The 23,130-nt window shown below is 39.0% G+C and overlaps 1 protein-coding gene across 4 annotated transcripts in view; it reads left to right on the forward strand.

The window, feature by feature from the left end:
• Positions 1 to 22,266, forward strand: part of LOC148878695 (putative inactive histone-lysine N-methyltransferase SUVR2) — a 65,466-nt gene extending 43,200 nt beyond the window's left edge. For all 4 annotated transcript variants that reach the window (XM_088958740.1, XM_088958753.1, XM_088958763.1 and 1 more), the window contains exons 7-10: positions 7,115 to 7,181; positions 7,297 to 7,347; positions 21,088 to 21,184; positions 21,870 to 22,266. In XM_088958740.1, the coding sequence (XP_088814866.1) occupies positions 7,115 to 7,181; positions 7,297 to 7,347; positions 21,088 to 21,184; positions 21,870 to 21,901 (247 nt within the window). In that variant the 3' untranslated portion in view covers positions 21,902 to 22,266. The remainder of the gene's footprint in view (positions 1 to 7,114; positions 7,182 to 7,296; positions 7,348 to 21,087; positions 21,185 to 21,869) is intronic.
• The last annotated feature ends 864 nt before the right edge of the window (positions 22,267 to 23,130 follow it).

Below are 23,130 nucleotides of genomic sequence, written 5' to 3' on the forward strand. Positions count from 1 at the left end.
TATAATAAAACAGAATGGCTGTTATGCCCCTACTTAAGTATGGGACACATCACTCATCTTAAACATTACACCTCACACCAAATATAAATAAATTGACCAAACTGCCCCTATACAGTCGACACTAATAGTTAGAAGTGTTAAGAAGATGTGGATTTGGGGATAGGTGTGTTTATAGCTTTCTATAATAAAACAGAATGGCTGTTATGCCCCTACTTAAGTATGGGACACATCACTCATCTTAAACATTACACCTCACACCAAATATAAATAAATTGACCAAACTGCCCCTATACAGTCGACACTAATAGTTAGAAGTGTTAAGAAGATGTGGATTTGGGGATAGGTGTGTTTATAGCTTTCTATAATAAAACAGAATGGCTGTTATGCCCCTACTTAAGTATGGGACACATCACTCATCTTAAACATTACACCTCACACCAAATATAATTAAATTGACCAACTGCCCCTATACAGTCGACACTAATAGTTAGAAGTGTTAAGAAGATGTGGATTTGGGGATAGGTGTGTAGTTGGGTGAATGGATGTATAACCTCTTGTCATTTTTCAGTTCTAGTTAATGGAGGGGTTAAGGAATTTTCCCAACATGTAGAGGGTTAAGACATGGTGATCCATTCTCACCTTTCTTGTTTACACTTGTGGCAAATGTGTTTAGCAGAATGATTTATAAAGTAGACAAGGAGGAGCTAATAAATGGTTGGAGGATAGGTAGAAATAATATCTCGATGATCCATCTTCAGTTTGTGGATGATATTATCATTTTCTGTGAGGGGAGAGATCTAAGGAGAGTGAGAAATCTAAAGAATCTTATTAAATCCTTTAAGTCTACTTCTAATATGACAATCAACTTTGATAAAAGCTGCGTGGTTGAAATCAATTTGGAGGATTGAGAAATAAAGGCTATTGTAGGTTGTTTAGAGTCTTCCATGTCCTCTTGGCTTTTAACCTACTTGGGGATTCCTCTTGGTGCTAACCCAAAAGAAAGTTCCTTTTGGTATCCAATTGTGGAAAAGTTTGAAAAGAGGTTGGCGACTTGAAAGAAGAATTACATTTCTTTTGGGGTAGAGTGACCTTGATTAGGGCTACACTTACCAGTCGGCCGATTTATTTTCTCTCGGTATTCAGGATACCCTTGAGGGAAGCTAAGAAGCTAAAAAAGGTGATGAAGGTTTTTTTTTTTTTGTGGGAGCCAGAGGAAGTGAAGAAAGATCATTTGATTAGGTGGGAGATCGTTAGCAGAAGTAAGGAAGAAGGGAGATTAGGATTAGCCGATTGGGTAACTTAGTTCTTAAGAATGAAGCTTTTTTAGGGAAGTGGTTATGGAGATAGCCTTTGGAGAGAGAGATTGTGACACAGGTGGGGTGACTAGCATTGATTGTTGTTCGGAGAATGGTTGGGATGCAGGGGTATCTCAACAACCCTAAACAACAATCTCCACCAACCTCTTATATGTCTACTCTAAAAATAATGTTCTTTTTTGGGAAGACATTTGGGTGGGAAACCAACCCCTTAAATACCTTTTTCCCTCTCTTTACTCTCTTTCCCGTTACAAGAAAGAGCCAATTTCCAAGTTTATTTCTTCCTTGGTTTCTACTTTGGCATTAAACTGGGATTTTAGTTTTTGAAGAGGGTTATGTGATGATGAATCTGGTTGTGTCTCAAAACTATTGTTATCACTTGAGTCCGCTTGCTTGGATCCTCCCAAACCTGATTTTAGAATTTGGACTCCTAATCCGAAAGTCAACTTTACTTGTTCCTTTTTCAAATCCCTTTTCTCTACTCCTACACCCTGGGGTTTCCAAGTGAAAGAAGTTTGGACTAGACCCATTCCCCCAAATATTGCTGTTTTCTATTGGGAAGTCTACTATGGTAAGATTAATACTTTTGAAAACCTGAAAAGGAAGAGTTCAAATTGGTGTTTATCCCCTAATTGGTGTGTCCTTTGTTAAGTTCAAAATGAGGACTGTTACCACTTTAGTGATACCTTGTTCCTTTGCTGCAACTTTATGGAATTGGATTTTTGTGCTGTTTGAGTGTAGGTGGAAATGTGGAATCTGCCATCTGATATTAGCTTGATGTTTAGTCCGTCTACCTTTGAGTGGCACACAAAGAGAGGGAGAATTATGTGGAAGTGCATCAGAGCGGCTAGCTATCTTGTGGACTGTTTGAGAAGAAAGAAACACCGGAAGTTTTTTTCTGAAAAGGAAAGAAGCTTTTCGGAAGTTAAAGATTGTATTCTGGCAAGGGCAGTTCAGTAGCTGAAAACATTAAACCTGTTTGATATCTATTCCTTTGATGATCTTCCGAGGAGTTGGTTAGGAGTGCCTAATACTTCTACCGGGAAGAACAGATATTTGGTACAATGGATGCCACCTTGGGAGGAGTTTATTAAGCTGAACTTTGATGGGAGTAGCAGAGGTAACTTTGAACCTTCGGGTATAGGAGTCCTGAGAAATAAAGATAGTACTATCATCTCTTTATATTCAGATCCTGTGGGTCTGGGAGAGTCTTTAGGGGCTGAGCTGCTTGCTACAGGGAATCCATCTTACAAACCAGCTGGGGATAGAGCATTTGCTTATTGAAGGGGACTCCTCAGGTGGTGGGGCTATAGAGATATCCTTAAAAAGGTCAAATGGCTAACAAGGAATATGGCAGTTAGAGTCCAATGGGTAGACATATCAGCAAACTTGATGGTTGACTCACTTGCTAAATTGGGGGTCACTTGGGATTCTTTATTTTGGGCTACCTTGTAACCAGTGTTTTAAAAGGCGTGGGAGTATGCCTGGAGCTTGGAGGTGTGCCTCCAGGCAAGGCATTCCCAAAACGCCCTGAAGCGTATGCCAAAGGCGCTAACACCTCTGAGGCGTGTGCCTCTTGCGCTTTTTTCATGAGGCATGCTAGAGGCGTACGTCTCATGCACCTCATGCACAACTGATATAAAAAGACAGAAAAAAAAGAAAAAAGAAAAAAAAGGAAAGGAAAGGAAAAAAAAGGTAAGGGAAGGGAAAGAAAAAAAAAAGAAAAGGAAAGGAAAGGAAAGGGAAGGGAAGAAAAGATAAGGGGAAAGAAAGTGGTTTGCCCCCTAGCCCTTCGGCGACCCCCCCTTTCAACCAATGTTATGCATCTTTATTCTTCTTAATAAAAAATGTTTTTATTAAAAATAAAGAAAAAATTAGATCCCCCCTTCCTCTGCATCCTCCTCCTAACCCCCCTCTCCTCTTAAGGAGGCTTATGCCTCCTTGTGTTCGGGAGGCTTACGCCTCTTGCATTCTGAACTACGCCTCATGCTTCTAGGTAGTGGAATGCCTTATGTCACGCCTCCATGTTTTAAAACATTGCTTGTAACTTATGTTCATTTGAATTTGTAGTTCTGTGATCAAATCTTAAAGGAAAGGTCACATCTCGTGCCTTTCCTTGGGTTGCCTTTAATTCATATCTGCTGGATTAATAAAATATTTACTCATTTATCAAAAAGAAGATGCTTGAAGTGACTGAACTGAATAACTTATTGCTTTTAGTGAATATATCATTAAAAGAAAAAGCAACAAACCATTCAGTTCAGCCATGCCAGTTATCACATGGCCTCTCGGTCATGCCATCAAGTAGAGTGCAGGTTGACTCACCTGACTTAAAGAATTTCAACTACATCAGGCTTAGGCTTGGGTCCCTTGAAAATTTAACAAATTCCCAACCCAACCTGATCCAAGTTGCATCCCTGCTGTCGTGTCTATGATAGGGCTACTTAACGTAATGGAGATGATTTGAAGTTGGCTCATGATGAGGGAGATTGCAATGCTATAATTGGAGATTGCTGTTCAATTTAGGTGGATTCCAAGGTTAGCTAACCAACTAACCAATTAGCTGATGGTTTCGTAAAATCAGGGGTATCGAATGTATTTGGGAATTATATCAAGTGAATGAAATATGTAAGGGATAAGTTAGCTGAGTCTAATAAAGGGGTTCTAGGCATTCTGAGTTTTGTAATCAATATAGCTTTTCATGAAGGTAAATTTTTTTTTGTTTTTTTTTTTTTTTGAGAAAAGTATATAATGGTAATCCCCCAAACAAGGGACCAACTAATGGTGGCTCAGCCGATAAGTTCTCTGGTTTGTTGTAGCAGAAACTTGGGATCAAATCCCGATGCCACCAGGGTTGGGGGTTATTGGTATGGGGGATGGGCTATCCCCCTCCCCCATTGTGTAACATCATGAAAAAAAAATTAAAGAAGAGGGTCTCTGTAGAAAGATTTGAAGCTTTTGCCCAAGAAAAAAATTTGCATTCTTTGAATGATTTAATCTATTTGAGAGGATTTGCCTTAAAAAATCCTACTATTCCTCTCACTCCAAATGGACCAAAATCTGCCGCAGGAAGCATGCCCTAAACAATGCTACCATCACTTGTGAGACCTTCAACAGGCCAACTTCTCAAGAAATCAATAATGGAGCCTGAGAAAACCCAACCCAGATGCAGATTGGCAAAAATGTGATTCCAAAGATACCTGTCCACTAGCTAACAGTGAGAGTACCCTCAAAAGTAACCTTTCTTGTCTGGACAGCAGCCCAAAGACTGTTTGGGCCATTATACCTTCCCTCATAAGACTGTTTGGACAAATGGGGCAGTTGGGGGAGGTAACTGAAAGTCCTCTCCTGTTTAGCTTATCTTTAGTGAAACACTTGCCCTGAGCTGCTGTCCAGACAAGAAAGGTTACTTTTGAGGGTACTCTCTTTGTCCAAACAGTCTTATGAGGGAAGGTAGAATGTCCCAAACAGAGGTTCTACATCCTTGATTTAATGGAGAAGATTCCATTACTTTTCCATTTCCAAATTCTGCCATCTTCCTCTAAGGAATTAGGCTGATAGTGTTGTAGTTGCAGAAGCAGTTCTTCTAGGTTTTTAATTTCTCAGTCAAATAGATTCCTCTTACAGATGGGGGACCAGGACCCATTTACTCCATAAGGGGAGAACATCTCAGATACCGTTGCTTCCCGTTACCACACCATGTTTCGACCGAAATCTCAATCAAGTGCCTTTTTGCAGCTTGGTAGCAATTCCTTCTAGAAAATGGGTATGTATTGCTGAATGACCTTCCAAAGAGCTATATCAGTGGTATGCAAAGAGTAGTTAGTGTCACAGCCTCACTGATATGTCATTATGTTAATAAAAAATGGGCTCGGTGTCATTATGTTAATAAAAAATGGCTTGGTGGTATGTCAACGAATTGGTCCACTACAAACTATACTTGCTTGCTATCAGATGGATCCACAAACTGTTTTTTTTTTTTTGCATTAAACCTCCAATGGCATTTTGAAAGCAGGGCATGTTCATGTCTCTTGTATGCGTATCTCCCCCCCCCCCCCCCCCATCCCCCTTCTCCTTCTCGCTTTCTCTTCCTTGCTGAACCCTTCTCTCCCACAACTCTTTTTTTTTTTTTTCATCTATATACTCATTTCTATCTTCTCCAACAACTTGTCTTTGAATTCTTAATGTGAACTTTTATTTGCTGCAGATTCAGATATGTAATTGATCTTTACAGCCCTTCCATTCCCTTCTCCTCCATCTTCTCATATCCGAGTCATATCTGAACCCCTTTATTACCAACCACCATGTGCGGAAATGGTAGAATATTCCTTCTCCATCCCACATCAACAGGATAGGCTAGCAGTGAGTTTAGGGTCTTAAGTTGGGATTAGGATATGAGAGTAAGTGGTGAAACTAGAATGGCTTTGGTGCTATTTTTAATTGAGATCTTGTGGTTCAACATTATGGTGGAATAGGTTAGAATGGCTGGTTCTGGTGGTTAAATAGAAGGATCATAGGTTATAGAATATGAAGTGGGGATTGGCTATGATTTTTGGTGGTATTACGGTTTTAAGAAATAAGGAATCTGCTGTATTATGGAATAAATATACAGGATTTCAAGAGTACATGTTTGGTTTGGGGATTGTTAAAAGAGAATCCCTCTGGAGAGAGAACCTCAATTGACCCATTGTTAGATTAGTAATGGTGGGCCAGATAAGATTTTGTCACCTAGCTAATAAAGTGCAATTATGCAGCATAATAAAGGTTTAAGAGGAAAATAGGGTGTCCATATCGAGGTTTGCAATTGGTTTAGGTCTTGTACGGACAGCCATAAACAATAGAACCGGGATTACAAGAAAGTACAGTTTGATTGACTTGATGATAGGAAAGTAGGTTGAGTTTGAGGAGGAACTTATTGCTGCTTGTGTCGCTGGTAGATTTTCAACTCTCTCTCTCTTCCTCTCATAGGTAATAGAGATGTGATATATGTATAAATAAAAAATTATAAACCCAAAAATTGAAAATATACCAGATTAACTTAGAAGTGATCAATTCGTTACCTGTTGTCGTTGTCCAGGTTGAGTTGCCCAACGGTTTCCCTACCTGGGTTGCTTGGTTTTTGACTGAACCATTGGTTAACCCAAGCTGGTATTATGACCAGGTGGTTTGTTGAACGGCCCCACCTGTCTAGTTCAATGACTGGTTGAAACTTAAAAACATTGTTTACCATGCCATTATCAACCACATAGAGACTAATTGTAGTTTTTCTTCTGCCTAGTTCATTGTTTTAACTCAACTTGCTATTTGATGAGGGTGATGATTGGTATGATTATTAATTTTGTAGAACATAGAAATTCTTCATTAGCATGTTTAGTTCATCCCAGTTTTTTTTTTTTTTTTTTAATTCTTGAGGGATCAAGATAAATAAACCTTGCCATATAAAACAATATTTTCTTAGCCAATTGCCTCTTGTCTGTTTACACCTTTTAAAATCCTTGGTATCTGTAAATGAAAATAGTGGATGCCTGGATGGGATTGCTGGTAACAAAGTTATTATTTTCTAATCCTCAGTATATTTGAGTTGCTACTAAAATATCTTGTGGAATCCTAGCCCACGTTTTGTTTATTTCTCTTCTTTTTCATTTTTTCTGGCATTGCTTCTCTGGTCTTTTGTTTTTTTAATGAATAATGTTGCAATAATTAGGACTTAGGAGACAAAACTAATAGAATTGACTCACCACAACTGCCTTTTATGTTGGTTTGAATAAGCCTACTTATATTTTCTCTGATTGTTGTAGATGTTTTGATGCAAACTTGGTTGAGATCCCTGTGGAAGTGGAGACTCCAGATCATCACTACTATCATGTATGGATTTGACTTAATTCATGTTCTTAGACTAGTATATGTTACATCATGACTTGAGAATATTGAATGAGGAAACTGAATCTAAAAGTTGAAAGTTTTATTCCTTCTAATGCAGCTTGCCTTTTTCACAACAAGAGAAGTAAATGCTATGGAAGAGTTAACTTGGGTGAGTCGGCTATGCTGCTATGGATATTCTATTTCACTCTCTGAGCATCATTTCCTTTGCCACCACACATTAATATATTATTTCTCAGGCTTTTTCCTTGTGCATTGCTACTATTGAAGTCTGATGTTTGGATATGCCTTCTTTTCCTTGTTATAGTTGTGAAGGGGGCGGGGAATGACTGGATAGAGAACCTACCAATCTGTCTCAAGTTCAAACTACCTGATCTCCGCTTCCAGGGTTGGGGTTTCTTGTTGGGCAGTATGTGATAGTTCTAAACTAAGGGAATCAAATCTGTGCATTATTTTGGGCTTTATAACAGTTTGCCACCAAGGCTTCCTTGTTTTTTGATATTGAGTCTAGGATGAGAAAGACTTCTTTGGTGGTTGATAACCACGCCATGAATCTGTCAGAACTTCAACTCCAGCACCATCTTCTAATTCGTATCGGATTCCTTTCAAGGATTGTGGATAAGCCTTTTCAATATCTTTCTTATCAGCACAGTTATTTTACTAAATTGATTAAAGGTGGATTAGTACAATTTGATTACAGGAGTGTACTCCCTACATATACAACTAGATTAGAAAAATGTCCAATAAAATTGCTGCCTTGCGACCCTTTGTTTTTGCTAGGTCATCGACCAAGCCCATTACCCACTTGAAATCAGCATTTAAGTCCTTTGCCAGCCTTTCAACTTCCCTGAACATATGTTTGAGAGTTCAAGGAATTTATCTATTACAAGAGACCCATGTAGCAATGCCAACAGCTCTGCCTTCACAGACTTAGTAATGCCAATTGGCCCTGAAATAAAGCCAAGGTCCTGCTCTTTGAATTTCCTATTGCTCCACCTTTTCTTACCAATCCCGGTTTACCCAAGGAGCTGACATCAAAGTTTTAGTTTAACTTTATTGCCTTCTGGAGGTTTCCATTCCAATCTTTCTTCTTGTTTTGTTCTAGAGGATTTTTTTTGATGAATTTCTTTTGTTCTAGAGGATTGTGCTACTTCCTTCCAAGTTCGTATAATGTCAATGACTGAGTATATCTGGAAGCCATCCAAAGTCTTTACCTAAAAAGCAACCTTCACTTTTTTGCTATCTATTACCTCCTCCACTGTCCTACTCTTTTCTCTGAAGATTATGTTATTACTCTCTTCCCACACCACTCAAGCTACTGCTGCATTAGTAGCTCTCCACATTATTCTCCCCTTCTTTTATTGCCTAAGGAGCTTGGGTTAAATATCCACCACCTTGAAAATAAAATATAAAAATCCACCATCTCTTGAGGGGGTCTGACTTGCAACCAAAGAGAGAATAGAAAAACTCTCAAACACAAGCACAAAAAGTAGGTGGCCCAGATGCCATCTGTGTTGTGTTGTGCTGGGCCTCGGGCCTTAGGGGGCCGTGCTTGGGCAGCATGGTCCCCCTTCTAGGTTAGGCCCAACAATGGCCTGTGGCCTGATTTCCATCTTTGCCTGGCCGGGCCGGTGTCGGTGTTAGACAGTGTATGCCCTTAGCTTCAATCACATTGATGTACTTGATGACATTTATTGTAAATGAATAAAAGTACATAATTGATTCATGTGTTTTAGTATGTTTCTGTGTAATACCCTTAAACTGGACACCTATGAGATTCGTGTTAGTTTAGAATCTTCACAGCCGTTGGATAGATCTGGGGAGATTTATCCTTCCAAGACTGACACTGATGTGCCGCCAAGTTGGTTAGAGTGGCTTGTCTCAGCTATCAGGGTGAGACCTGAGGTGCATGCAGTGTGGGTTTTCTTGAAACCTTGAACCATGCCAAAATTCCAGTATTGCCCTGGACCTTGGAGATAGATGGGCAAAACTGGAATGTTACACCCGACTCCTAGACTCGATTATGATACTGCACTAGGTGTCGGATTAGGTTGCCTTTGATGTGCCAATCAGTGAGATCCTTAGAGGGGGGTCAAAACCTGGGTATGTTGGGATAGTTCGAGAATTCATCTGAGTGGGTGATCATAGTGACAAGATCAGCCCCTTTGTCGAACAAAGTGAATGATCGGGGATGCACTCTTTCTGATGGTAACCTAAACTGCCGGCAGTTGATTTCAACCGTTGAAATTTGTTTTTGCAAAATATATTTATATAGAAATATACATATATATATTATGGTTTCAAAATGTTTGCAAAATGTTTTAATTCCCGGGATCCATGTGAGTAGAGAGTGCATCACTATTCCTTGCAGCCGAGGGAGATGTCATCTCTTGTCCAGCAGTGTTTGATCATTATGGGTTGAGAGGTTAAGTGTAAGACCATTGAGGGTAATACCTGATGGGCTAATCTTGCATCTGCCCACAATCCTTGGGTTTTCATAAGGTGGCTGGACCCAAGGACCATTTAGTGTAAATGTTGGGCCCATTAAGAGCCCATAGTGATGGACTCAGGGGTTCACTGTCTCCTACAGTGAATTTGGCCAGGCCTTGTAACAAAGGTTGGGCTGAACCCATGTGGCTGATGTGTAGATCAATGTTTGGGTCCCACGCCATACAAAGAGAGCCAACTGGGCAGTGGTTAAGAGGTTAAGTGAGCACATAAACTTAATGGGCCTAAAGCCTAATTCGAATTGGGCTTAAGTTAGTTAATTAAAAGGAGGCAAGATAGGATTTATAGTCTGATTAGGATTAGCTGAAGGATAAGATAAGTCTTATTCATTCAAGAGTCCAGATCCAAATATCAGATTTGGATTAAGGAACTCTCTCCTAATTGGATTAGGAGGTTGATCCTGAGAAGGCTATAAATAAAGGGGGTGAATTCCTCAGTTATACAACACAACAATCTGCAGAGTTCTTCCCTATTCTTGCCGCCCCTACCCAGTTCGATTTCCTCTTGTGGGAGTGATCAAGAATTGTTCTTGATATTGCTTCTTGGTAGAAGAAACAATCTGAAGTCATGCTCACCAACCCTCTACTCCATTCTTGCTGAAGAATTCGGTTCTTGCTGAAGAGCCATCCTGTTGATCCTGCTTCACCACACACTATGTCATCTTTAGTGGAAATGGGTTTTGGTTTTCTCCTTTGGCGTGAACACCTTCATTGATCATTGAAAATGCAGTTTCCTAAAATAGGGAATGCGATTCCCAGATGGGAGAGAGATTTTTGAAATTTCGCCCTACCTTCCTGCAAGGTTCAGCCATCAATGTGATGGATCTCTCATTCTTTCTGTCGGGCCTAAGCAACCAGGCCATGGCAGTCTAGGCCCGGGCCAGACCTATTTTTCTCTTTTATAGTTTTCCTAAACTAAGAAAAATTAGAAAAAAATAAAAAAGTAACATATAATAGCAGAAAATTAACATGAATAATAGACAATAAGCTCGAAAAAATTCTGAAAATTTTATTTCGTTTCAAATTTAATGTGTATAGAAAATAAAAAATCCATTGAAAAAAAATAATACAATGGAGTTGAATTAATAAAATACTAAAATTGAAGATAAAAATTTTGCGAAGAGCCAACCCTTGTAATGAAAATTAAAATTTAGAAAAAAAAACAAATTTGATTTATTGCTTACTCAGTCCAACCACTAGTATCCTTGATTTCAACCAATGAAACTTTCTTAGCCTCCCAAGTTCCCAAATTGCAGTGTTTGATTTACAGACTTGAGACACTTGAAGCAAGCTCCTCCTTGTTGAAACTTGGAAATTGGAATACAAAAATAAAATTGAGAAAATGAAGAGTTAAGAATATAAATGTACGTAGATTGTAGAGAGTAATAGAGTATGAGAGTTGTGGTGAGAATTGGGGGATTAATTTGACCAAAATTACCCTCCAAAACTAGCTGTTTATGGCTGTTGGGAGGGTATCTATTATATAGTTGTTAGGGGGCATTTAAGTCATTTTCTGCCCCTCCATGATCCAAAATACATAAATACCGAAGGAAGGTGAGATCCATCATATGGATGGCCGAACCACGCTAGATGGTTGGGCGAAATTTCAAAAATTTCTTTTAGCCTTTTGGGAATTGCATTCCCAAGATTTAGAAAACCTGCATTTTTCAAGGATCGTTCTTGCACTGAAACCGGACCAGATTAAACCAAACAAGAGGGAGAAGTATACCTGATACGGATTCCACAAATGTAGCTCCCAAAGTGGTAGTTCATGCCCAAATTGAATCCCAGAACCGGCCTCCACTGAAGATGGCGCAGCTTGGAATGAAGCCGGTTCAACAACGCAGTTTTCAACAAAACTGCAATCCAACTCTTTGGATCGAACAAGGGAGGTGAGAACGGATTATTTTTGATATTTTCTTGCAAAAGTAAGAGATTAGACTGAATAAGATCAGTCACTAAAGGGGAAAACGAATTAGGGTTTCTAGGGCGGCAAGAGCAGAGAGAGAGAATTGAAAGCAGATAGATGACTGGAGTAGTTCGATCTCTCCTTTCTTAAGCCTTAAGGAGCACCACTCCTAATTGAATTAGGATGTTCCTAATCCAAATCTTTATTTGGATTTGAACTCCATTAGTTGATAAGAGTTATCCTCTTATGAGAATGGGTGCTCTAGACCCATATTTGCCCATGTCACATGACTGCTTAATCACATTAACCACATGACTGCTTAAGTTGTCATGTGACACCTTGATTAATCACATTAATCATGGGCTTTAGGCCCATTAAGCAAGTGGATCACGTCCCGAGATTGTTGTTGACCCATTTAGGTTCAATTTATATGGCATGGGACCCCAACAATGACCTTACATAAGCTCACATTGGTTTGGCCCAGCCTCTGAGAAAAGACCTAGCCGAATTCACTTTCAAGTATGTCGAACCCCTGAGTCCATCAGTATGGGCTCTTAATGGGCCCAACATTTACAGTTAAATGATCATTGAGTTCGGCCATCCTATGAAGGCCCAAGGATAATGGAATATAGCCAATTAGGTAAAGAACCCTTGATGGTCTCTTACACTTAACCTCTCAGCCCATAATGATCAAACACTTACCGGCAGGGAACGATTTCTCCCCTGACTGCAAGGTGCAACGTTGCACTCTATGCTCAGACGGGTCCCGGGAATTAAAACCTTTTGCAAACACTTTTCCATAAAACATAATATATATTATCATATAAATATATTTTGCAAAACAAATCTCAAACACGGTTGAAATTGACCGCTTGCAGTTTTGGTTTCTATCAGAGAGAGTGCAGACCCGATCATTCACTTTGTCCGACAAAGGGGCTGATCCTATCACTATGATCACCCACTTGAGTGAATTCTCAGACTGCCCCAACATACCTAGGTTTTGACCCCCAAAGGATCTCATTGATTGGCTTATCAAAGATAGCCAATCCGACACCTAGTGCAGTACAATAATCAGGTCTAGGGGTTATAAGTAACTTTCTAGTTTTGCCCATCAGTCTCCAAGGTCCAGGACATAACTAGAAAATGGTCCGGGTTCAGTGTTTCAAACAAACACACACTACATGGTCTTCGGGTCCAACCCTTACAGTTGAGACAAGGTGCCCCAACTTCTTTGGCAGCACATTAGTGTCAACCTTCGCAGGATACACTCCCCAGTCTATCAAACGACTGAGAATATTCTAAACTAACACGAGTCTCATAAGTGTCCAGTTCTCCCCAGTCTATCAAACGACTGAGAATATTCTAAACTAACAGCTATGAAACAATTATGTACTTTTATTCATTTACAATAAATATATTTGTACATCAATCTGATTGGAACTAAGGGCATGCACTGTCTAACAAATACCCCCTAGTGATGGTTTATAGCTGTTAGGGAGGTGTTTTACTCAAAATACCCAGAAGGAAGGAAAATATAGTTGTTGATCCCCTTCCAGCGACGCTGCACTCATGTCGTGCTGGTATCAGGGCCGTGCCTTAGAGGCTCAGCCCCCCTCCATAGCCTAGGCCCAGCACAACCCCTGTCATGCTGGGTCGTACCGGCCTGCCACCGGCTCGCCCACATTACAGCTCTAACAACAGTGTAGGAGATTAATAAATGGGAAATGGTCTCTCCACAAGGAGGCCTCCTTTTCTAAAACACATCACATGTATTTACCTTTCCAAGGGAATTTGTCCAACAGAAATCTTGGATTTTTGGTGGGTTAAGCTTACACCAAATTTCTTTCACCGGGACATCCACTCCTTGAGGACTGGGTAAAGTCAGTGCCTGAAGAAAGATGAGCAATTGAAAAGTCTATCTGTGGAAATTACCCAGAGTTTAGAATCCTCCAAATTAATTCCAACTATTCCACTTTTACTCCAATTAATCCTCATGCATGACATACCCAGAAAGTTATCAATCAGCACCTTTAAATTTCTAACCATTTCCAGATCAATCTCCTCACAGAACAGGATTGTATCATCAGCAAATTGGAGGTGGGAAACAATTACTTGGTCTCTCCCAACCCTCCAACCCCTAAAATGTCACTGTAAGCCTTTTCAATATCCTTACAGACTGCACATCCAAAGATACATTGGATCTTGGGTTCCATTCTTTATCACTCAACCCATATTTTGCAGTATTGATCTGTTTGCATAATGCCTCTCATTCTTAATTAAATTTTGAGAAAAATTTTGCTAGTAAGGCTGTATTCATCAGTCTCAGCCTTCTCACCTCCAATCTCCCATAGTTGTAAGGTGAGCATAACAAAGTTTTCCATGTTGTAAAGCATCATTTATTACCTATTTTCATTTAGTGAAAGTTTAAAGTTTGCCTTGTGGAGAAGTGAGAATCTTCTCCTTGGTTGTAGGGCTGTCAATAGACTGGATCATGATCTGGAAATGGTCCAAAACCATCAGACTTTAATATAAATATCAAATAGTGGATCTGGCTGTTATTGGATCGAAATTTGCTATGCCTTAATTAGATCTGATTTTTTAGCTTACACCAATAGAAAAATAGATCTGATTTGACCAATGTAATTATCTTACTACCTATATCAACGTAGTAATATAAATTTGCCATGTATATTTTATTATAGTTGGTTTGAGCAAGTATATTTTTAATTTACTTTCTGTGCAAGTCTTTTGATCGTTTTAGTTGATTTCCTTAATGATACATAATATAGTCTCATGAAAGGCATTTTTGTTGATTTTGTTCCTGGAGTATGATATTCAAATCTGATGTGAGTTCAATACAAATCTTACTAATCAATTTTTTATTTAAATTTGAATATTAATTGTATCAAACTTGGAGCTAGGTATATCTTCTGATTACAAACAGTTCACAACCCAACTTGATTTTGATTCCTCATTATCTCTCCCCCACTTATCCTCCCCTCCCCCCCCCTCTCTCTCTGATCAATAATGAAAGTCAAGAATCTTTACCAGTTATTTTTGTCTGTTCTCTCTATTTCTTGTGAGAATCTCCATTAGAGCTTGTGTTGGAAAACGTGGGGTTACTGGTTCAATATGAAAATAGAATTGTATATATTCCTAGGATTGTGGAAGGATTGATTTAGAAAGTTTTTCTTTCTATTTTTGTACTTTCTATTTTCTTTCTTTCTATTTATTGCAGCAGCTTACTGTATAAATATGCCAATTGGCAATAGAATGAAATATATCAGTATTCTACCATTCCAAAACATGGTGTCAGAGCTCTAGGTTTGTCAACCTTGAGATTTTTTTTCGGCCTTCATTGCCATTTTTTTGTGTTTTTCTCTTCTGGCCTTCAGTGTTGATCTGTAACTAGAAGTGTTCCTTTATTCTCGTTTCCTACTAGCCTTATTTTTCCTCCATTAACAATGTCCGACATGACTACAACAAGTGCTCCGTCCAAACCGATGAAGGAGCAACAAATTCTCATCCTCATACTGGTGATTTGCAGAATATTCAGGCAACATATAGATTGACTGGCCAGAATTACTTGAAGTGGCCACAACTAGTGTGTACCTATTCGAAGGGAAAAGGAAAAATTAATCACCTCCTTGGAACAAGACCAAGGTTGGGCGAGCCAAATTTTGATGCTTTGGACGAAGAGGACCCCATGATTATGTCATGGTTGTGGAGTTCAATGACACTCGAGATCAGTGGTACTTGTATGTTTCTTCCCTCTGCAAAGGCTATTTGGGATGCTGTTCGACAAACCTATTCCAAAGCCCATGACGCTACTCGTGTCTATGAGGTCAACGTGAAGATTGTGGCAGCCAAACAAGGGAGCAGGAGTGTTATAGAGTATGCAAATCTGCTGCAAAATTTATGGCATGAGCTTGATCATTATTGGGTTCTTGAGACAAAGTGTGCAGATGATGTTGTGATCTTGAAGAATTTTATTGAAAGAGATAGAGTGTATGGTTTCTTGGTCGGACTGAATGCTGAATTTGATCAAGTCCGAATACAAATTATTGGCAAAGAAGTGCCTCCATTGAATGAAGTCATAGCCCTTGTCAGAGCTGAGGAAAGCCGTCGTGGAATCATGCTTGAGCCTAAAGATCCCGAAGGCTCAGCCATGGAGGCAAGGGGAGGAAGTTACAGTGGTTCAAAGGGTGAGAACAATCACAACTTGGCTCGTGACACAACCACCCGTGACTCTAACGATAACCTCTGGTGCACCTATTGCAAGAAGCCCAGACACACGAAAGATCGATGCTGGAAACTTCATGGGAAACCTCCCATATCCAGCAAGGAATGGGGAAATCGAAGAGTTTCAAAAGGAGTTCAACAGGCCCATAATGTCTCCACAACCCCGCAACAAGAACACTCAAGTCAGGGACCATTTAATGATGAAGAAATTGAAAGGCTAAGGTGCTTCCTGAAATTCTTGAAACCAGGAAGTGGTTCTACCTCTCTTTGCTCTCTCAGGTGAGTCTTTATCTCTAGGATTACATGCCTCGGGTAGTGTTTTTCCATGGATTCTTGATTCTGGAGCTACTGACCACATGACACCCTCTTCACTACATTTTGTCACCTATACACCCTGTCCTAGTAATAGAAAAATTTTTGTTGCTGATGGTTCTTTCACCACAGTGGCAGGGATTGGGAATATTCAAATTACTCCATCCCTATTACTTAAAAATGTGCTTCATGTTCCTAAGTTATCCACTAGCCTTATCTCTATACATAAACTCACCCAGGATGTGAACTGCAGTGTTGTGTTCTTCCCTTCTTACTGTGTATTTCAGGACCAGGTTTCGGGGAAGAAGATTGGACTTGCTAAGGAAAGAGATGGACTCTACTACCTTGAAGCAACCAAAAAATCATCTCACACTGTTATGCATGTCACACACGAGTCGTTCTTATCTACCTCCAATAAAGATTTAATTTGGCGTCATCATTTCTATTTTGGTCATCCTTCATTTCCTATTTTAAAAACAATGCTTCATTCCTTGTTTAAAGGAATTGATGTTGAAACCTTTCATTGTGATGTTTGTGAACTTGCTAAGCACAAAAGGGTTTCTTTCCCAATCAGCAATAAAAGATCTTCAACTCCTTTTTATTTGATTCATTCGGATATATGGGGCCCTTTTCAAATTCCCAACATTACTGGTTCTAGATGGTTCGTCACCTTTATTGATGATTGCACTAGGGTCACATGGATTTTTCTTCTCAAGTCTAAATCTGATGTGGGTACGATTCTTCCCAACTTTCATAACATGGTCCAAACTCAGTTTGGTGTGAGAATTAAAAGGTTTCGATCTGATAATGCTACAAATTATTTTAATCAGAATTTGTCTCCATTTTTTCAGAAAGATGGCATTGTGCATGAATCCTCCTGTGTTAACACTCCCCAACAGAATGGGGTAGCTGAGAGAAAAAATGTCCATCTTTTGCAAACCACCCGAGCCATTCTCTTTCAAAATCAGGTGCCAAAACAATATTGGGGGGAAGTTGTCCTTACTGCTGCCTACACCATAAATAGACTACCATCTATAGTTCTTGACAACCGATGCTCAATACAAGTCCTTTCTCAATTTTACCCTGATATTCGAGCCTCAAATAATCTCACACCAAGAATTTTTGGCTGCACTGCCTTTGTTCATGTTCATAATAAGGGAAAATTAGACCCACGAGCAATCATGTGTCTTCTTGGGATATTCCCCAACTCAGAAAGGTTATAAATGTTATCATCCAGCCACTAGAAAATTCTTCACCTCCATCGATGTCACATTTGAGGAAGGAAAATCTTTTTTCACTCAACCTTATCTTCAGGGGGAGCCCTCATTAATGGAAGATGAGGCTCGGATCTACTCTCCCTAGATGTATTACCCTCCTCACAGACATTCAATCGTCAAGAATCACATCCCTCTGAGTCACATTCCTTTGAGCCCCACATTCTCGAGTCTCAACAAGAGTCAAACAACCCTAAATTGAACCAAATTCGGACACTGTTAACCCCACAAATGATGTGCATGATAATGTGAGATATATGCAGGTTTACTCTAGGAGGAAAAATCCAGATCCTCAACTTGTGCAAGTCCAAGATTCAACTCCTAATCCTAGAACTGAGGGATGCTCAGAACCTGAACCTACACCTTCACAGTCTGAGTATGACTATGACCTACCTATTGCACTGAGAAAAGGAACCAGAGAATGTACCAAATGTCCATTGTACCCTTTAGCCAAATATGTATCATTCCAAAGATTCTCTAAATCCCATAAAAGTTTTCTAGCCAGCCTTAACACCATTCCAATTCCTAATACTCTAGCCGAGGCACTTTCTAATAAGGAGTGGAGAAAAGCCATGAGAGTGGAAATGGAGGCATTAGAAAAAAAAAAAAAAAAAACACATGGGAAGTTGTGGATCTACCAAGAAGCAAGAAGACGGTAGGTTGTAAATGGGTGTACACAATTAAGTACAAATCTGATGGGTCATTAGAAAGGTACAAAGCATGCCTGGTAGCCGAGGGATATACGCAGACTTATGGGGTAGATTATCAGGAGACTTTTGCCCCAGTAGCTAAAATGAATACAGTAAGGGTGTTACTCGTTGGCTACTAACTATAATTGGGATTTGCAACAGTTTGATGTAAAAAATGTGTTTCTCCATGGTGATCTAGAAGAGGAGATATACATGGACATTCCACCGGGTTTTGGAGAAGGCATTAAAGGGAACAAAGTTTGTCGGTTGAAGAAAGCACTATACGGTCTCAAACAATCTTCGAGAGCTTGGTTTGGAAGGTTTACGAAGGTAATGCTGAGTACAGGTTACAAGCAAAGTCAAGGTGACCACACATTGTTTATCAAACACACAGCCTCAGGGGGAGTTACTGCACTATTAGTCTATGTGGATGATATAATCGTTACTGGGAATGATAAAAAGGAGAAGGAAGCATTGAAAAACTGCATTGCCATAGAATTTGAGATAAAAGACTTGGGGAGACTAAAGAATTTTCTCAGAATTGAAGTTGCACATTCTAAACAAGGCATCTTTATCTCTCAACAAAAGTATGTTGTTGATCTTTTGAGAGAAACAGGAAATATGGCATGTAAACCAGCTTCCACGCCTATAGATCCCAATCATAAACTTGGAGAAGCCAACGAGAATTCAAGTGTAGACAAGGAGATGTTCCAAAGACTAGTTGGAAAACTCATTTATCATGCACATACACAACCGGATATTGCATATGCTGCAAGTGTAATAAGTCGGTTTATGCATAATCCTAAAGAAGTTTATCTGCAGGCTGCTCTTCGAATTCTGCACTATTTGAAAACCAATCCAGGAAAAGGAATTTTATTCAGAAGAAATGGAGGACTGGCTCTTGAAGCATATATAGATGCCGATTATGCAGGATCTCCAGTAGATAGACGGTCCACTTCTGGTTACTGTACCTTCTTAGGAGGAAACTTAGTCACTTGGAGGAGTAAGAAGCAAAATGTAGTGGCTCGGTCAAGTGCAGAGGCAGAATTCAGGGCTATGGCACAAGGAGTGTGTGAATTACTCTGGTTGAAGATAATTTTAGAAGACTTGAAGATTCCACGAGAAGAGCCTATGAAACTATATTGTGACAACATGTCAGCCATCAATATTGCTCACAATCCTGTTCAACATGACAAGACGAAGCACATCGAAATTGGCCGACACTTTATAAAAGAGAAACTGGACAGCAAGTTGATTTGCACTCCCTATGTGTCTACAAAAGGACAACTGGCCGATGTACTTACTAAAGGGCTCAATAGTACAGACTTTCGGAGAATTATAGCCAAGTTGGGAATGGAGGATCTCTATTCACCAGCTTGAGGGGGGAGTGTTGGAAAATGTGGGGTTACTGGTTCAGATCTGAAAATAGAATTGTATATATTCCTAGGATTGTGGAAGGATTGATTTAGAAAGTTTTTCTTTCTATTTTTGTACTTTCTATTTTCTCTATTTTCTATTTTCCTAGGATTGTGGAAAATGAAATATATCAGTATTCTACCATTCCAAAACAGCTTGTGACCCCAGTGCCAAGTGAAGTATATTTCCTTTTGGACTTTCCTGAGTTAAATTAGCTTGCATAGACATTTATTTGCCAATGGCTGCTCCAATAGGTTAACCTGTTTCTCTCTGCATATTTCAAGTTTCTCCATGTGGCAAAAGAGGCATTTCTTAAAGATTTGATTTTGTCTTTATTTCGAAACAAACATGACTAGAGACATTTGAGCAACAAATCTCATTGCCACATGATAAGGGTTTTAGCATACTGGATCTTGTCACACATTGAGAGTTGACTCTGATGCAACTTTCTCTGCTCTTCGCTTGAAGGTGTATTGTTCATATCACACTGTTTTGCATGTGTCAATTGAAGTATCTTGCTTTATAGATATCCACCTTTTCTGCCACTAACCTCTACTTCTGTTGAGTTTCTTTCCAAGTGAGAGCAAGAGTTCCTTTTTTTTTTCATTCCCTTGTTTAGAAGGTAAAAAAATCAATCTGTGTCTATGGAATCCATTACATCAGAATTACCCCTATGTGTAGGGAGATGGAGATATGTAAAAAAAAGGGCAGCCTAATGCATGAGGCTCCCAGCAATGCGGGGTCTGGGGAGGGACAGATGTATGCAGCCTTACCCTTGCATGGCTGCATATACAGAGAGGCTATTTCCAAGATTTGAACCCTGGTTACCCAGGTCACAATGGAGCAACCGAACCGTTATGCCAAGTAGGGGTGCTCACAGTTTGGTTAGCCAAACCACGTGCCTATTTTCCAAACTGAATCAGTCTACCGGTTTTTTGGAAAACCATGAACTGAAACTGAACCGAATCCAATGGGTTAACTGGTTTATCAGTTCGGTCTATTGGTTTTTTGGTTTTTTGATATTTATAATATATTATAAATAAATATATAATAAAAACACTAGAAATACATATAATATAGTATATTATAAATAATAAATAGTATATTATATATTATAAGTGTATATTTATATATAATACATATATATTCATTTATAATATATAGATATTATAAAATATATATATGAAAAATACATATAATATACACATACACATTTACATGTATATACTGGTTGGTTTGGTTAACCACCGGTTTTTTTGTATTGGTTAACCGAAACCAAACCAACTAGTGCCAAGGCCCGCCCTCCTCAGGGAGATGGAGATATGTATCGTTGTTAATTTAATTTGTTAATATGTCTAGTTTTATCAACAGAAGAAAAAAAAACATTTATATGTAATCTAGGTTTTAAATTCTTGAATGTGGGCAAGCATAACTACAGCTTATGTTGGTGGCTTTGAAATAGTCCCTTCAAATTAAATTTGTGGAATTATTTGCATTTATCCATTGTTTAGCAGCTAAGCTGGATTATGTTGTCTGTTGTAGGATTATGGAATTGATTTTGATGATTATGACCACCCTGTGAAGGCATTTCATTGTTGCTGCGGAAGCAAATTCTGTCGAGACATAAAGCCTCCAAAGAGTTCGTATATCTTATTTTTTTATCATATTAGCATAAAGATGTACATTCAACTTTTTTCTGAGTCTGGATCTGCTACCCACAAGGACACTACAGTTGCAGATTGGGAACATCTCAGTTGTCATTCATGGGGAGATGTTTCTGATGTGTGGCTGTAGTGTCTTGTGGATATGTCTGGGCAGCGTCTTTGTGGGTAGCAGATCTGAACTCTTTTCCTGCCTTTTTTTTCGCTTTCTTGATAGCCATATTTTCCTGCTTATGCATAGTGTGTCCAAACAGGATTTCCTACTCACTTTTCCTACCCACTCTCTACCCGCCCGTGAATTGCAGCCACACATCTCTATTATGAATTGAGAGATGTGTGGCTGCAATTCACGGCAGGTAGGAAAAGTGAGTAGGAAATCTGGGTTCGTGTTTAGCATTTGTTTTTTCAAGCATAGAAATTTACTTGTAATTGTAATCCTGCTCTAAGTCAATGATCACCTCAAAATTTTGTTTTAATATATTTTCTAAAACCATTGACTTATCAGCTTATCAGGGTGTACAATTGTACTAGTTGTTGAATCCATTATCAGTGAGTATGATGCAACATTGTTGGTTTTGAATCCCTTACCTCAGTTAAACAGGGTGTATAATTGTACTAGTTGTTGACCCTTGCCTATCTCACAATTATTATTTTGTGGCACAGGAACTAGATCAAGCTTGTTGGTCTTGAGGTGATAACATGTGCATATGACAGAATTAATGTACCATAACTAGGGGTGAAGAAGCTATTAGTTGTGTGATGCTTCTGTTTCATTTCTTTTTGCTTCAGCCTTCTGGACTTGTGGATACGGATTTTAAGTGGTGTTCGTTTGATAAATCTGGTGAAGGGCATTTTGGGATTGCTATGTAGTATGTACAGCTTTAATATTTTGGATGTGTATATCTTGGCATGCAGGTATTGCCCAATTATACACCCGCTAACATGTGAATTACCGAACGGGTAGGAAAACATTGACAGTTTGAAGTGGAAAAAAAAAAAGCTATGTAGAAAGCGGTCTGAAATTCAAAATTTCCTTGATTTGTTTTGTTTCTTTTCTTTATAGATGATTGTCATGCTTATCTGGTTTGTTATGTTTTCTGTAAGTTTTATATAATTAACATTCCGTTGTCTGCTGCATTTGAACTTGAAGATTAATTAGGGGAATTCAGAAAAGGCTTGGACCAAAGACCTATTTCCTTGTTAGTTGAGTCGGGCCCCAAGTGATGTTTGTTGGAAGTTGGAACAACTATAATGCTCTGCTTGAGTTCCATTATGATTTGTGTGGATCCTAAACCTAACCAGGTGCAAATGCTGATCACTTGGAGGTTTTATGGATTTGTACCCACACCATGATTGGTGGTGGGTTTGCACCTTCTTTAGTTCTGAATATAGAGGTTTTGTGGCCCGTATGATAAACGATAAAGAATGTTGCTTTTCAAGGGAACCCATGCTGACAGCGTCGGCTCTGTTCTAGTTGCATTGAATAATATAAAAGGAAACGGAAATTGGACAATGCAAAAGGAAGGCGAGGGCAATTGAAGGAAATTTAGTCTCTACTTGTTTGCAGTACAAAATGAAATTTGCACCCGAAGGCCGATGGTTAGTTTGGAAAGAGTACAAATACAAATATGTACAGAATAAATACATACAAAATATAAGCTTTTGCACTCTACAAAATTGTATTTGTACTTGGGGCTGCAATCAGTATCCGATTATCCGATTTCAAATTCAAATAGATCCTATTAAGCCTGATCTGAATTCAATCTGTTTATAATTGAATCGAATATGTATTTATCATTGAAGTTGGTCTTAATTTTGTATTTTCACTAAATTGTTATACGTTTAAGTTTTATATAAGTAATTTTCGCTTCATTTTGTTTATGAAATATATTATTAAAGTCATTAGCTCATTTTATTAATAGTA

This window comes from Nelumbo lutea, chromosome 1 (genome assembly GCF_056320005.1).
Source record: "Nelumbo lutea isolate HS-2025 chromosome 1, American lotus-T2T, whole genome shotgun sequence".
NCBI classification, from domain to species: Eukaryota; Viridiplantae; Streptophyta; class Magnoliopsida; order Proteales; family Nelumbonaceae; genus Nelumbo; species Nelumbo lutea.